This window comes from Amphibalanus amphitrite, unplaced genomic scaffold (assembly GCF_019059575.1).
Source record: "Amphibalanus amphitrite isolate SeventyFive unplaced genomic scaffold, NRLGWU_Aamphi_draft 000131F_arrow, whole genome shotgun sequence".
Taxonomy (NCBI): Eukaryota; Metazoa; Arthropoda; class Thecostraca; order Balanomorpha; family Balanidae; genus Amphibalanus; species Amphibalanus amphitrite.
In genome coordinates this window covers 598,597-612,771 of record NW_024881626.1, presented here as the reverse complement: position 1 = coordinate 612,771, position 14,175 = coordinate 598,597, and the positions used below count along the sequence as shown (strand labels likewise).

Below are 14,175 nucleotides of genomic sequence, written 5' to 3'. Positions count from 1 at the left end.
AAGTTTTAGAATTTAGACCCTAACTGAGATTGTTGTTTGTTTGTTGGGGGTAAAGGGCGCGCCGACTGCAAGGTCATTTTGCGCCCATACCTAAACCTAACTGAATTTAGTTATTCACATTTATGCTTAGGTACCTATATTTTGCGTAGGTGAAAGATATAGGCAAAAAGTGCGTGGCATATAAATGAGTAAGTTAGGTTAATAAGTTAACCCGCGCACCGACGGGGGTCTGCGCCAACTTCGCACCGACGGGGGGGCGGATGACCGCCCCCCCCCCCTCCTGAGATCTCGAGAACGAAGCAAGATAGCGACAACCGGTAAACGGCATCGGATACGCACGGACAAGGTCTACAATTTTTACAAAGGTCATTTTCAGGTCAGGTCAAAGATGACGTCACAGGGGTCGAAAAAGTCAAAATGGCGGCGCTAGATATGGAGAGAGTTTTTCTCGAATAACTTTCGAATTAGCCAAGATAGGAGCAAACTAAGGGCATCATCGTGATCCTCTCGTCAATCCGCATCGAATGATATATATGTTGACCTCGAAAGGTCAAGGTCAAAGGTTGACCTCAGGTCACGTGACCTCGAGGTCATCATGTATATCATTCGATGCGTCTTGACGAGCTGAACACAATGAGACCGTCCGCGCGGCTGTATTTTGTTCCTGTACGGAGTTATTGGCAAAAAACCTTTGGTGACCTTTGATGACGTCACATGACCTTACAGCTGCCCAACAGCAAAACAGACCTCAAGGTAGTGAAGGTTGATCGTATATGAAGTCATGTATGGTATATGGGGCCATTCCGACCCGTTTTAGTGGTAAAAACAGGGAGTTGATTTTTCCCCCATTGACTTATAATGGGGAGGTCGCGAAATTGACCTGACCTTAGGTCACCGACACCAAAATTCCGAGATATACAAATTGCAGCTACTAACCAGTAAAACGCCTTTTGGGCGAAGAACGAGCGAGCGAGATAGTGAGCCCTGCACGTGCAGAAGGGCGAGAGGGTACTTCTAACGGGCTTGTGCAAAGCGACCTTCTAACCGGTCGCTAGCGGTGTACCAAATTTGAACGCAATCGGCACAGCCGTTCCTGAGATCTGGAAGCGGCATTCTGCACGTGCGCACGTGCAAACGGGGTCCAAAATAACTTTTGCACGGCACCCTACTAACCGGTCCCCAACCGTGTACCAAATTTGAGCGCAATCGGCCCAGCCGTTCTCGAGATCTGGAAACGCCCCCTGCACGTGCGCACGTGCAGTAGCACCCTAACCGCAACACGTGGGAATGCATTGCCTGGTGGGTGCCTACCTGTATGCCAAGTTTCAGCGAAATCGCCCCAGTAATTACCGAGTTAGTGAAATGGGAACAAATTTGGCACCTCTTATTGTTGTATTTTGCACGTGCAGTGGGGGTCACTCACATAGATGAAGAGTATCCGAACTTTGGTAGAAGGGATGCAGCTACCCTATAAAAATGACCGCAAGACAATCGCTCAAGCCACTGCTGAGATACGGGCCTCTCAAAATCATTACTTTTGCAAAACTGCTTGAACACCCTTGACTTTTCACGTGGCACGTGCCACGGCGGTCACTGAGATGTATCAAAAGTAGTCAATTACGGGGTAGAAGGGATGGGGCTACCCAGCAAAAAAGACCGCAGGCCATTCGGTCCAGCGGTTGCTGAGATATAAGCCTCTCAAAAGCGTTACAGGCCGGGCCGGGCCGGGCCGGGCCGGGCCGCTCATACTGAGATTTTTCCGTTATATTGAAAAGACTTCGCTTCGCTCGCTGCGCTCGCTCGCTCGTAATGACCTAATCACATCCTGCGACTTTCAAAGGCCTCCGACATCTACTGTAGCTCTGGCACGGTGACAAAGTTGCAAAAAAGTGGCTTGAGGTTGGGTCATTCAAAGTGACCTGGTGACCTAACCTTAAAAGTTAGGGGGTTCAAAATTGCACACCATGTGTAAAATTGATGAGAAAATAGTCGTACCAAATTTCGCGGCGCTACGCGCCGCGTTTTTTTCCGCTATCCGCGAAAAACCTCAGGGGGGCGGATATCCGCCCCCCCCCCGTCGGTGCGCGTGTTAATACATATACCTAGCGATTTAAAAAGCTACAAGCTACTCAAATGCCCAATTCATTAAGAGCCCATAGATCAAGACGCCGCTCCTGAAACGAGCACCCGCCAACGCCTGTCTGACCGCGCGGTGTTGCGGTCATCCGCGTCCTCCGGTAGGGCTGGCACAATGTCGCGGACCGGAGCTGACCATGAGGGTGTGGTCAGTCGGTCAGCGGGCAGGCACTCCTATATAACGGCGGCCACCACCGCTAGCGGCACCAGTTCAACACACAACCAGTTCGCAGCAACATGAAGGCCGTAAGTATGCGCCCTTTTTGCAGAGTAGGGCTTCTTGAGAACCTTGATTTAGTATGAAACTATTTGCAGCGTGTTTAGCATCAGGTTGTGCTTAAAGGGACCCTCCCACCTTCAAAAAAGTTAATGAATTGGCACGAAAGTGATGTCGCTCGGTTCAGAAAGAGCGAAAACGAATATCTACCAAATTTCATTGAAAAATATTCACCGGTTTTCAAGATATTAGACTTTTACTTTTGTTTACTTTTTGGGATCTCCGCTGTTCCTAGCGACTTTATTTGAAAGTGCGGCATTTGTTGCGCGCAAAGCAGCATTTACCACCGCGTGCTACAAAACGTTTTAGTCCAACATTTAAAAATCGTTAGATATCTGCGCTGACGTCACACATTCAGAGGGGTATTCCTATGCATTAGCCCCTCTGAATCAAAATGCTGCAATTTTGAAATTCAATATTTCCGATTTAAGGCATTTCTCGATGTTGTGAGTGCCGAAACCGGTAATTGTGAGCCAGGGACCCCATTTTGGCTATCTCAACTCAAATCTAATGTTAAGCTGGGAGGGTCCCTTTAAAGGGACAGTATCACCATTTTGATGAAATTTGACATTGCATAGGCCCCACCTTTCTGGTCCGGGAACTGAAGACCGATCCTCGAAGCTCCACACCGTTATCCCGCTATCGCCGCTCAAAGTAAGAAAGGTGTACTACACTTTGAATCGTGCTTCACTATCTTCACTGTTTAAATGTTTGCGCCGTTTTGAATTGACCGCCAGTAATAAAACTTTTACCCTGGTCATTTCATCAAATTTTATAAAGCCAAAACGTTTTCGCACTTATTCATCACCGTTAAATTCATTAAATAGTCGTAGGCAATTTCCGCTGTTTCCTTCGGATTCTAGCGGCTCAACAAAGGAATTCCTTCAGCTTGAAGGAATTCCTTCAGCTTGTCACGTGATATCTTCTGGGCAATACCTAATGCTGCCTTTCCCTAACGACAACTCAATCAGAGGCCTGTTTCACTAACAAATAAAGTGTGTAATTACAAAGAAAAAACTTGAGTTTAAAAGAAATAATTACCAACATTTGAAATTTGGATTTCACGAAACCTTCGGGCATGAATTTTGAGTTTAAAATTTGCAAACTTTTTTACAAGAAAAAGTTTGCTAGAAAACACGGGAATCGCAAACTTTCTGTTTCACGAAGACCAGAAACTTGAAAGAAAACATCGTAATTACAAACCTGAAATTCCAGTGGTCCTGACGTTCGGAATTTTGATACTTTTTGTGCAATGATGCAAAGCAATCAATTATTTAAAACAAATATGATATGCTGAGTCATTATATGCTCTTTTTCACTTAGCACATTCCCTACGAACCAGCTACGAGCAATAAATAAATATCGTCATGTTTTGTCATTCGCGCGCCATAATTGCATTCAACAGTCTTCTGCTGTCAAATGTTTTACGTGTTATTTTCTTTCAATAATAAGATATTGTGAACTATCATTTATACCACTCAGAAACAGCATCATTATTTTTAATTTATTCCTGCAATTTCTGACATGAAAGCTAGACATAGTTTGATAAAAAGAAGCAATATCTGTAACATGTTAAAGTTCTTGATTAAAAACAATTTTATTGTTTACAAGTTTATTTACCAACTCTTTTTATCGGAGGTGCCGCTGGTGATGAAGTTTAGTGAAACCCGATTTTACATAGTTTGCAAAAATACTTATGAATTGTAAAGTTCAAACACTTGTAATCGCAAGTTTTTAGTGAAACAGGCCTCAGAAGAGCTTCCGCGTAAGCGTAGCGTCAATAATGTATTATCTGCGCCAGTTCTGTAGTAATTTCGCAGGCTTCCAAAGTGGCGGCCATGCTTGTAGTGGTGGTTCGCTCATGAAAATGACTCGCTCATGAAAAAATATTTTTCACCGAGTTCGGTCCTCAAACTATGTTTTTCTGATTCAGAAAAATGAGAAATGCTAGTAAAAAAAAAATCAGCTCCATACATTGATTTTTTTCGATGGTACTGTCCCTTTAAATCAGTTTTATTACCATTCTTAAGTTGTAGCTATACATAAAACACTCATATGTACCTAATTGCTGGTACGCTTCAGCTACAAATTACGAAACGTCATATTCACTATTCAATGGAATGATTTTCCTTCAGTTCATCATTGCCGCTCTGGCGCTGGTGGCCGCCGCCGACCGGCCGGCGTACCCGACCCCGGCCTACGGCCCCCGGCCCGCCTACCCGGCCCCGGCTCACGGCAGCTACAAGCCCATCGCCATCCTCGAGGAGGAGAGCGTCCACCCCGGAGATGGCACCTACAACTTCCACTTCAGCACCGAGAACGGCATCTACAGGTCAGTAGGTACTGGATATGCTTACATTTAGGTACAAATTGGCGGCCACGTTGCTCTGGCGTGGTATAAATGTTTCCATACCCAAGTCACCCAGTTAGCCATGCAGTACTAAGGTTTTTCTCTACCGTACAGGTCTGAGAACGGCGTGCCTCTGCCCGGCTACGGCAAGAACGCCTACGGACAGCCCGAGGGCAGCTACCGCCAGGAGGGCTCCTGGAGCTACACCGACGGATACGGAAACCCCGTCAAGGTGACATTTGTCGCCGACGACAACGGCTACCAGCCGTCCAGCGACATCCTGCCCACCCCGGTGCCCACCGAGTACCCGACCCCCGAGGTGGACACCGCCTACGTCGAGCCTGCCTACGGCAAGCCCGCCTACCAGCCCGCCTACAACTAAGGTCACCCATGGAGTACAATAGTAGTGATTCATTTATTGTATTTATTTGATGTTTGTGTGTAATTTATGCATTCATCATTGTCCACGTCATGAACAAAATAAACGTTTCAATGATTGTATTACTTCTGAATAGCATTCCTTGGGATGCCAGGTGGCGAATGTGTGTTTAAAACGCCCTTCCCCCAGCACGGCGCGAGTTTAAAGTGACCATCCCACCTTAACATTAGTTTTGAGTTGAGATAGCCAAATTGGTGGCCATGGCCTGCAAATACCGGTTTGGGCACTCACAGCATCGAAAAATGCTTTAATTCGGAGATATGGAATTTCAAACTTGCAGTTTTCGGATTCTAAGGGGCTAATGCATTGAGATGCCCCCTTAGAATTTGTGACGTCAGCGGTGATCCAACGATTTTAAAACTTTATACTAATATCTTTGTGAAGCAGTGGTGGATATATGCTATTTGCGCGCAACATCTGCCGCAAACGCCGCACTTCCAAAATGAAGTCGCAGGAACAGCGGAGATCCCTAAAAGTAAACAAAAGTAAAAGTCTAATATCTTGAAAACCGGTGAATATTTTTCGGAGAAATTTGGTATATTCTCGTTTTTGCTCTTTCTGAACGAGCGACATCACTTTCATGCATATTCATTAACTTTTTTGAAGGTGGAAGGGTCCCTTTAACCACTAACCAGGGATGCGGAGCGGTGGAAATTTCAGACGGCTCCGACTCCGGCTCCGGCTCCGGGTGAAATGCCATTGCGGCTCCGGCTCCGGCTCCGAGTTAAATGGTCCGGCTCCGGCGGCTCCGGCTCCAATGCTCAGTAGGTAGGCATATTAAATACGGGTGGCCGAAAAAAGAAGACGGGATTGGTGCACGTTGCTTCTGCATTTGCATAACAAGGCCATTTTCATATTTTGAATACAGCATGTTTTACTGCACCTGGAACTGCAAGTTCAAGGCAGTTCGGTTTGACAAACCGAACTAGGTCAATAAATAATTGTTTTCTCTTCAAAAAGGAGCAAAACCGGCGAGAAAACTAAATTTGGGGGTACCCTAGGTTGATCTCTATCATGGTGTGCCCCCCCCCCCCCCCCCAGTCTGAAAGTAGTTCCCGCGCCCCTGTTTTTGACAGCTCCCGCTCCGGCTCTGGCTCCGGTTTATATTGTTCACTTCGGCTCCGGCTTCGGCTCCGGCTCCGGGTGAAGGGGTTTCACGCATCGGAACCGGCAACCTTTTATTGGTTCCCCCCATGTACAGAAATTACGTTACACAAAGTTACTCTACAATGCCCGCCTGCCACCCGGGTGCATTAAACTAAGCGGCCCGTATCGATTGTTCGTTCACGTTCACCGTGTATCAGCCCGGCATCTGCCTTCACCCAATTCAAAGATTTGACTCACATTCCCATTACACTGTATTTTGGTCTTGCGGGACAAAGTATTAATCTCTCGGATCCTTTCTCTCACGCACATTATACACATCACACTTACAATCGCTCACTCATATACGCCACGCGCCTCGCCGGTTAATCCAGAATTGGAGGATCAAAAGCATGCGATAGCATGCTTTTGCATCCGGAAATTCCCATTGGTGGGTCGCTGAAAAAAAGTTCGGCTGAACCAGCCCCACGGACGTATAAATAAACTGGACCCGTAACCACCTCCATTCAGGTGAAGCCGACGAGGCGCCATTTTACGTTGCCAAAAAACCGTGCTCTGGAAGGTCATCGAGCCAATACAATTAGAATTGCGTCCAAACGCATGATCGGATCGAGATGCTGGTGGTACCGTTCGACGGGTAATTCCTTGAGGCAGGTGATGATGGATGTCACATGTCACCCGGTGTCACATGGCGCGTGCCACGTGCCAACAAACTTACAAAGGGCAAAAACCTTTAAGCGACGCCTCAAATCAAACGAAGGGCGGCACAGGTGCTAAACTCACAGGTCACATGTCCCAGTGTTCGACCACTAACATATGGTATGCTCGGCATCAGGGGGTGCGGAATGCACGCGCTAGTGGCGAAAAACATGTTTTGAGGAGGCATCCTCCGATTCCGGAAAACCTTGACCTAGGCACACCAAATTTGGCACACTGACACTACTGGACACGCGCTTTAAGGTGCTGTACAAATAAGCGTGCTGGGGTACACGGTGCACGTGCTGTGCACGTGCAAACCTTTTGATGTTGCACTCAGGGGGGTACGCTCCGGCTGTTTAGCATTACGAAAAATGGTGACAGACGTTTGTGGAGGATTGTCGACGAACTCTTGTTCCGCGAGCGGTACTTACACGCTAGCGGAAAATTCACCAATCAGCGCTCAGCAGTACTCGACGCTGATTGGTCCGACGCTCGTGACGAAATTGTGGGGGACCACAGTTTTTCTCTATGGACCCGAATAGGCTTTTGGATTTCGGAGGGGTTTCGTTTCTTTAAAATGATATGCTATTTCGAGCTGTTTTCGAGTTGAAATATATTTCTTATGACTGTCAGCTATATAATATGAACACACATTAAAGCAAATTCAAAAACGACCTTTCCGAAATCACACCTCGGTCAGACTGAGGGACACGATTCGCGCGCCGTCACAGCCCCGTGCACAGAGCACCATCCCAAGCTACCGCAGTCGCTTACACAATTCGCTCATAGAACAGCATGTAAGCTTGCGCCTTGAGCACCTTGTCCAGAGTCACCTCTGTGACGTGCGTGTCACTCACGTAAAACCACCGCCCGGCCTCCGGCTGCGGCTCCGGCTCCGTCTCGGGCTCCGGGGCGGGCTGTTTTTGATCCGTCTGTGACTCCTGTGGCGCGGCGGCGGGGTCCTCGCCCTCCCCGTCTTCCCGGCCCTCCTCTGCGGGCCTGACCGGGGACGGTCCGTCCGTGGTCTCCGGTCGGGTCTGCTCGGCGCGCTGCCTCGCCCGCTCACACGCCACGGCGAACGCGTCGGTGACGAGTGTGGTGAGTCGCGCAGGGTTGACGGTGAGCTGGTCGTGACGGCGGCGCACGCGCACGTAGGCTGTGTAGTGGCCGCTGGTCAGTCGACCGCTGTGCTCAACGACACCAAACAGCGAGTAGAGCACCCGCCGCTGGCCGGCCCGCATCTGAGGCAGGTCCTGGCTGATGGAGGAACAGAAGGGGGCCAGATCGAGCCGCTCGCCGAACTGCACGTGCCGGTTCATCTTCCGCAGGCTGAAGCTGCACACCTCGAACCGCTTCAGGTGGATGGTCAGCACCGGCGGCGGACTGTAGATGAGCAGCTGCTTGCTGGCGTTGCTGTATACTGTGCCGAGTTTCTTCTCAGCTGCTTTTTCAGCCGCCGTGAGCCGTTTGTTGCGCAGCTCGGTGCAGTTGTCGCAACCGAGCTTGTTGTTGCCGGTGAGCAGCTCGGGCGCCGTGTACTGGTTAAGGCAGGTGAGCAGGCTGCACTCGCCAGCGGCCGCCTGGTAGCGCGGCGCCAGGGTGGTCAGCGCTCGACTGAGCCACTCACAGCGGCTCAGCGGCGGCGGCGGGCCGTCCGAGGGCTCAGCCGCCGGTGAGGGGGTCCCCGTCCCTTCGGCCGGGGCAGACTCGGTTGGCGCGCAGGTCCCGCCGTTCGGCGCAGACTGGAGTTCGCCGCCGTCCGCCACCCCTGTCGTTGAGCTCTGGCCGTTCGCCACTGCCTCCGTCGGCACACCGCCCGGCACCTCACCGGGTGACGGCGACTGGCCCTCCCGCGGGGCCTCCTCGGCTGCCCTTCCGCAGTGACCGTTCGGAGCGCCCAGACTGTTCTCATGCGCCTCCACAGCCTCTCCGCAGTTCTCCGCCGGTACAGAGCTCTGCTTCTCCCCCACCTGGTCCGCTCCCGCCGTCTCCGGCGCACCGTTCGGGGCTTTGTCAGCACTCTCCCCGACCAGTGGCACCAGCCCGGCCGGCGCCGCGTCCGCCTCCACCGGTGACGACGGCCGGCCGTTCACCGTCAGCGGGCCCGGCTCGTCCCCACACGAGTCCGCAGCGGCCGCGGCGCCGGCGCTGTCCACAATCAGCGCGCTGAGCCGCTCCGAGAGCTCCTCCGCGGCCAGGTCGGCCGGCGGGTCGGGGCTGACCGAGGCAGGCGGCTCGTCAGCCGGCGGGTCGGGGCTGACCGAGGCGGGCGGCTCGTCAGCCGGCGGGTCCGGACTGACTGAGGCCGGCGGTTCGTTTAGCTCGTCTTCCGTCGAATCCCCACTGACCGAGGCCGGCGGCGGGTCGAGCTCCGACAGCAGGCTGAAGATGATATCTTCGGCGGCGGGCAGCGAGAGGTCGAGGAAGGGCTCCATGCGGTGTGTGCAGGCCATGCAGGCCTGACACACCACCAGGCTGACCAGCTGGCCGCTGAAGATGGAGTCGATGGTCGTATGCGATACCTGGTGGCCCAGCGCCTTGGCACGCGCCTTCATGTCGTCGGGTACTTCCTTGGGGTCGGCCTTGGCCGGCAGCCCCAGACCGAGCAGGATCTGCTTCTGGTGCCGCCGGAGATCCTCAAGCCGCGCCTGCTCCATGAGCGCTCGCAGCAGCTCGTGTGCGTCCTGTTGGTCGCAGCCCACAAACTGGGGCACCTTCAGGGCGATCTTTCTGAGCAGATGACTGGGGGAGACGGTGGAGCCGGTGCCCGTGATGTGCATCTTCTTGAGAAAGTCGCACAGCGAGGCGGTGATGGGCCCGCCCTCCGGCAGCACCAGCTCCATGGTCTCGCCGTCAGCGCTGACTGTGACCTTTCGTCCTGGGCGGCTGCTGATGTCTAGGTAGTGCGTCAGGTAGTGGCATTGGCTCAGACACTGCAGCACCGAGTTCAGGTAACACGAGTTGCCCAGGTTGATCAGACCCTTGACCTTCGGAAGTGACTCGTTATCACAGTCCGCTTGAGCCTGTTTCTCCTTAGCGGAGGCGCCCTTGGAAGACTTGGGAGGCGGAGTGTCCTCCTTGGATGGCGTGGCCCCGGGACGTAGAGTTCCCTGCCTTTTCTTGACAAACTGCACAGCTTCGTGAAGTTTCTTATTACTCTTCAGTGACACTTTCTCGTTACATGTGAAACACCAGACGCCCCAGTCGGCGGCGGCATTGACGGCCAGCGTGTGCGAGTCGGAGCGCGGCGTGTTAAAGTGCTGCGTGGCGTGCCTCGCGCAACCCTGGTGGCCGCACTGCATGCACAGCCAGACGCCGTGCGGCAGCTGCGCGCCCGACGGCACCGACCGCTCCTCCCCATCCGCGGGTGCCGTGCACGGGGTCGGCACCTTCTTGTCGCAGGCGCCGATCCGCCGGTTCGACTTCAGCTGCCGCTTAATGTCAGCCAGACTGACGCTCTTGCCCACGTGCTGGCACATGCTTATACCATTGTTGGGAAGTCCCATGTTCAATGGATCCAGTATCTCCTGTTCTGCTGGTCTGGTCGTAGGAGACGTGGTGGTTGGTAGCTCCGGTGGGAGCTTTGCTTCGGTGCCAGTTGAGTTTGTGGGTGGCCATGGAAGTGATTTTGGCTCAATGTTGGCTCTGTGACTCGGCCTTACATTGACGCTCGCAAGTCGAACGGCTGTGGCGTTGCCGCGCACCACCGCCACAGACACGCGCTGCATGAGGCGTTCAAAGTCCCGTCGGTCTCCTGTGGTCTTCACAATACGGCGGCCGAGCTCCTTCAAGAAGGAGTAACTGTCCGGGCCGAGCGCTCCGGATGTCTCTACGGCGACAGGGCGGAACAGATAGCGTCGACTTATGTCGGCATAGCGATGGCGCTTACGCCTCTCGGCGACGGTTGCAGCTGAGCTCGCACGGGCCGCGGATGCCTTGACTGACGAAACGCTGAACGTGTCGACGCAGGTAGCGTCCCAGACGAGGCACTTCCCTTCTGCATAGGGGAAGGTCGTCATGCCGTCAGGGCGACGTCCGTCTCCGCGGTCTAAGCCGGCCGGCTCGAGAACAGACGTCATTCCAGCGGTTGATAGTCCACGCTTGATGACGCTGTTGAGTTCCGCATGGCGTGGGAACCGGCCAGCACTCATCTGGCAGCACAGGCAGTGCAGGCCTCGCTCGTCAAAGTCGGCTCCACAGCGGCAGCGGTGAGGAGCACATATATCTGCTCCCACCCGCAGGGCGACGGCCGTCCGCAGGGTGTCAGGGTCGAGCAGCGTGCCCACGCTGGCGGCTGGGAAGGCGTTCAGCCAGGCACCAGAGTGTGGTTGTGCGGCAGCTCGGAGTCGGGCTCGGTCAACATCGGTTTTGCTGTCTTCCAGCAGCCGTTCACTGATTCTTGCTGTCTCAGCTCGATCCCATTCTCTTTGGTAGCGCCGCCTGTGCGCTTCCGGTGGAGGCAAGCCTGTGCGACGCTCCCACTCTGAGATCAAGCACCTCGTTAGCTCACTGACGCGATTAGCGGCGGAGCCGTTAATGGATGCGATCGTGTCAGCGGATGCTACTTGAGATGCGAGGTGAGCAGGAAGGGCAACGTCTGTTACTCTCCTTACGCCTAGCCCACCGAGGCTGATTGGCAATGTCGCTTGTCGCCATGAAATGTCACGCAGTTGGACGTTTGTGATCACTTCCATGCCACGGCGAACTGCTTCGTCAATCCTGTTGAGCAGGGCGGGGTGGCGGTAGGCTGGAGAGCTTCGAAGAAGGTACAACAGGCGAGGAAGGGACACGTAGTTCTTCAGTAGGAAGAACGCCTGATGTGCCTCGTCCAGAGCCTGAAGGCGCTTGATAAGCTTCTCTACCAGGAGCTGGCCTTGTAGAAGCGCACGTCTTGTTTGAGCGTCATGTACAGGCGCACCAAGCAGCTCTAACTCATCCACGGGGACTTCCCGGATGTCGGGAAGAACACTTTGCAGCATGTGCAGGGCGCTGAGCTTGGTATCGTCGGTGAAGCCTCCCAGGAAGGTGACTTCACACTTGCCTGCGTTTATGGCGAGCCCCACTTCGCTCATTTCTGCCTTCACTTGTTTGATACTGGAGATGACGTCAGATGGTGGGCCAGCCAGCGTTCCATCATCCAGGTACCAGGTGTTTATTTCTGTGTCTGGAGCCCTGGTGGCAGAATCCACTGTCAGAGAGAACAGCAGGGAGCTCAACGGATCGCCTTGCTGGACTCCTGTCTGAGAAAGGATTTTACTGTCGCCGATGAAAAGTGGCGCGGCGTTGTTGTAGCCCTGCCATACAAACGGGTATATCTCTGGCGCACGACTTTTCACAGCTTCCAGCATCGCATCTCTGCGCACGGTGTTGAAGGCATTGGAGATGTCCAGCTTCACGATAACTCTGCTGTTTTCGGACGCTTCGCATTCGTCGATGTATGCTCTGGTGGCGTATACTGCCGCCTCGCAGCCGTTCCTCGTGGCCACACCAAGCTGTACTGGTCGCAGCTGAGCTCCGATGGCCGCCGAGACGGCCGTGGCGGCGACCTTGCCTGCGATTCGGCGATACTCACTGCCGACAGCGATGGGACGCAGGCCGCCGTCCTTCTTTCGAAGAGCAATCAGCGACGCGCCAAAGAAAGCTGGTGTTGCGCATTCCGGAAGACGGCCGCTGAGCGCCAAGTTCGTGAGCGCTGTCAGAGCTGTGAGTAGGCGAGCTCCAGCCTCGGCGGTGTGTTTAGTGAGGAGGGAGCGCAGGTGGGCGGGGCGAATCCCATCCAAACCTGCACTGGAGCTCGGCGGAAAGGAGTTGATCGCCTTCAAAACGTCGGCCTCGGAAGCCACTAACGGCACGTGGATGTCGTCAGGTAGCGGAACGTTTCGCAGGTCAGTGGGCGGTTCTGGGTGCTTTTCTTGCATCCTTTTGATGACTTCTTCTGTTGGAGATGCGAAGGAGTCATCTGAGGTCAGAGCTCGTAGCGCTCCCCGGGTATCGCCGTCCGTCAGTTTCGAGGCCACGCGTCGTGACATCGCTGTCATCTCGCCCACCGGGCGATGTGCATGTGAGCGTTTGGATGGTTTGGAAGGACGGACCTTGTTGGTGTCACTGTTCTGTGATAGGTTTAGGCGCACTTGTGTGGCCAAAGAGGTCTTTTCTGCTGTTCGCGCTTCTCTGTTGATACTGAGCGTAGAGTATCCAAAGCACGTGAGCCTGCGCCACGCTTCCTCAGTGCCCTGTTCGACAGCGTCGTTGATAAGGTGAGCAAGCTCGTCTGCTACCGCGATACGCGCTCCTTTTGGGATGTGCGGTAGAACCCGACTGTTTTGCTTCAAAGTAGCGATTTCTGTAGCAATGTCGCATAATTGTGTGAGCTTTGGTACTGAATTCGGACAGTTGTCTCCGAATCGACAGGTGGCACACCGTCTTCCCAGTTTCACGCAGCGGCAGGTTCTACACGGGTTAGATACGCACTTGCAACAGCGAGGTGTGCTTCCACCCATTGTTGCGCGTCCATCCTCTGGTGAGATAAGTGTTTCGTCGCTCATAACGCTAATAGCAGTGCAGGCAGAAAGTCAGATTCATTTTATCGAATGTTTTCATGCATCGAACTCCTCAGTTTTGAAGTACTGTTGGGTGATCGAGACATGTTCCGAATAATCTAAGGTGTCTAGCTCAAAACGTCACGTTCTTGAAATTCAAAACAGCATGAGATTTGCTTGCGTGCTTCAAAAATGATATAAAAGAGAACATCATTAACGTAGTCATTTAATCCGAAATTGTCGTCCAGCGATGCTGTTCTCCCGGCCCATGAAAGAAAATACCTTGCACAGCAGCGCAGTGATCAAGATAGTCGATAAAAGGGGCTTGCAAGATCAGACAACCAGGTTGAAAGTGAGCGCCAAATCTCGTCTTCGACCCGCCACGGATGTCACATGACAAACGAAGTACTCTAACTCAGTATTTAATTAAAAATGAACACAATATTTTCGGCCACATATCTGTTATTAGGTTGGCGTAAGTCTCATGCAAACTATATGAAGCAAACATGAAAGAATTCCAAACAACGAACCACTTACTGGGCAGTGGCCCAGTCCGTGGGTCCGCAACCAACGAACACCAAATGGTGCTATATGCTATATAATGGCACCATAAAATCATGATTTTAATCAA

At 52.9% G+C, this 14,175-nt stretch overlaps 2 protein-coding genes across 3 annotated transcripts; one reads left to right on the top strand and one right to left on the bottom strand.

Moving 5' to 3' along the window:
• The first annotated feature begins 2,314 nt into the window (after positions 1-2,314).
• On the top strand, positions 2,315-5,267 carry LOC122381976 (cuticle protein AM1274-like). 2 transcript variants are annotated; one of them, XM_043366784.1, is made up of 3 exons: positions 2,315-2,382; positions 4,549-4,745; positions 4,878-5,267. In XM_043366784.1, the coding sequence occupies exons 1-3, from the start codon at positions 2,374-2,376 to the stop codon at positions 5,143-5,145; spliced, it is 474 nt and encodes a 157-aa protein (XP_043222719.1). In that variant the 5' UTR covers positions 2,315-2,373; the 3' UTR covers positions 5,146-5,267. The 2 variants fall into 2 exon arrangements, 1 of the variants encoding a protein (XP_043222719.1); XR_006256618.1 differs by lacking the exon at positions 2,315-2,382 and adding an exon at positions 4,064-4,178.
• A 2,508-nt stretch (positions 5,268-7,775) lies between these two features.
• Positions 7,776-10,484, bottom strand: LOC122381988 (ubiquitin carboxyl-terminal hydrolase 16-like). Its single transcript, XM_043366813.1, has 2 exons — positions 8,829-10,484; positions 7,776-8,585 (listed from the first exon to the last, which is right to left on the bottom strand). Exons 1-2 carry the CDS (start codon positions 10,482-10,484, stop codon positions 7,776-7,778), a joined length of 2,466 nt encoding a protein of 821 aa, XP_043222748.1.
• Positions 10,485-14,175: the final 3,691 nt, after the last annotated feature.

What these genes read in the sequence shown, in the direction of transcription:
- LOC122381976 (XM_043366784.1), top strand. An exon ending in ACCGAGAACGGCATCTACAG is followed by an intron (nt 4,746 to 4,877) that starts GTCAGTAGGTAC and finishes TCTACCGTACAG; the next exon opens with GTCTGAGAACGGCGTGCCTC.
- LOC122381988 (XM_043366813.1), bottom strand. Translation starts at nt 10,484, where the DNA reads ATGTGCCAGCACGTGGGCAAGAGCGTCAGTCTGGCTGACATTAAGCGG. An exon ending in AGTCGCCGTCACCCGGTGAG is followed by an intron (nt 8,586 to 8,828) that starts GTGCCGGGCGGT and finishes CCGCGCTACCAG; the next exon opens with GCGGCCGCTGGCGAGTGCAG.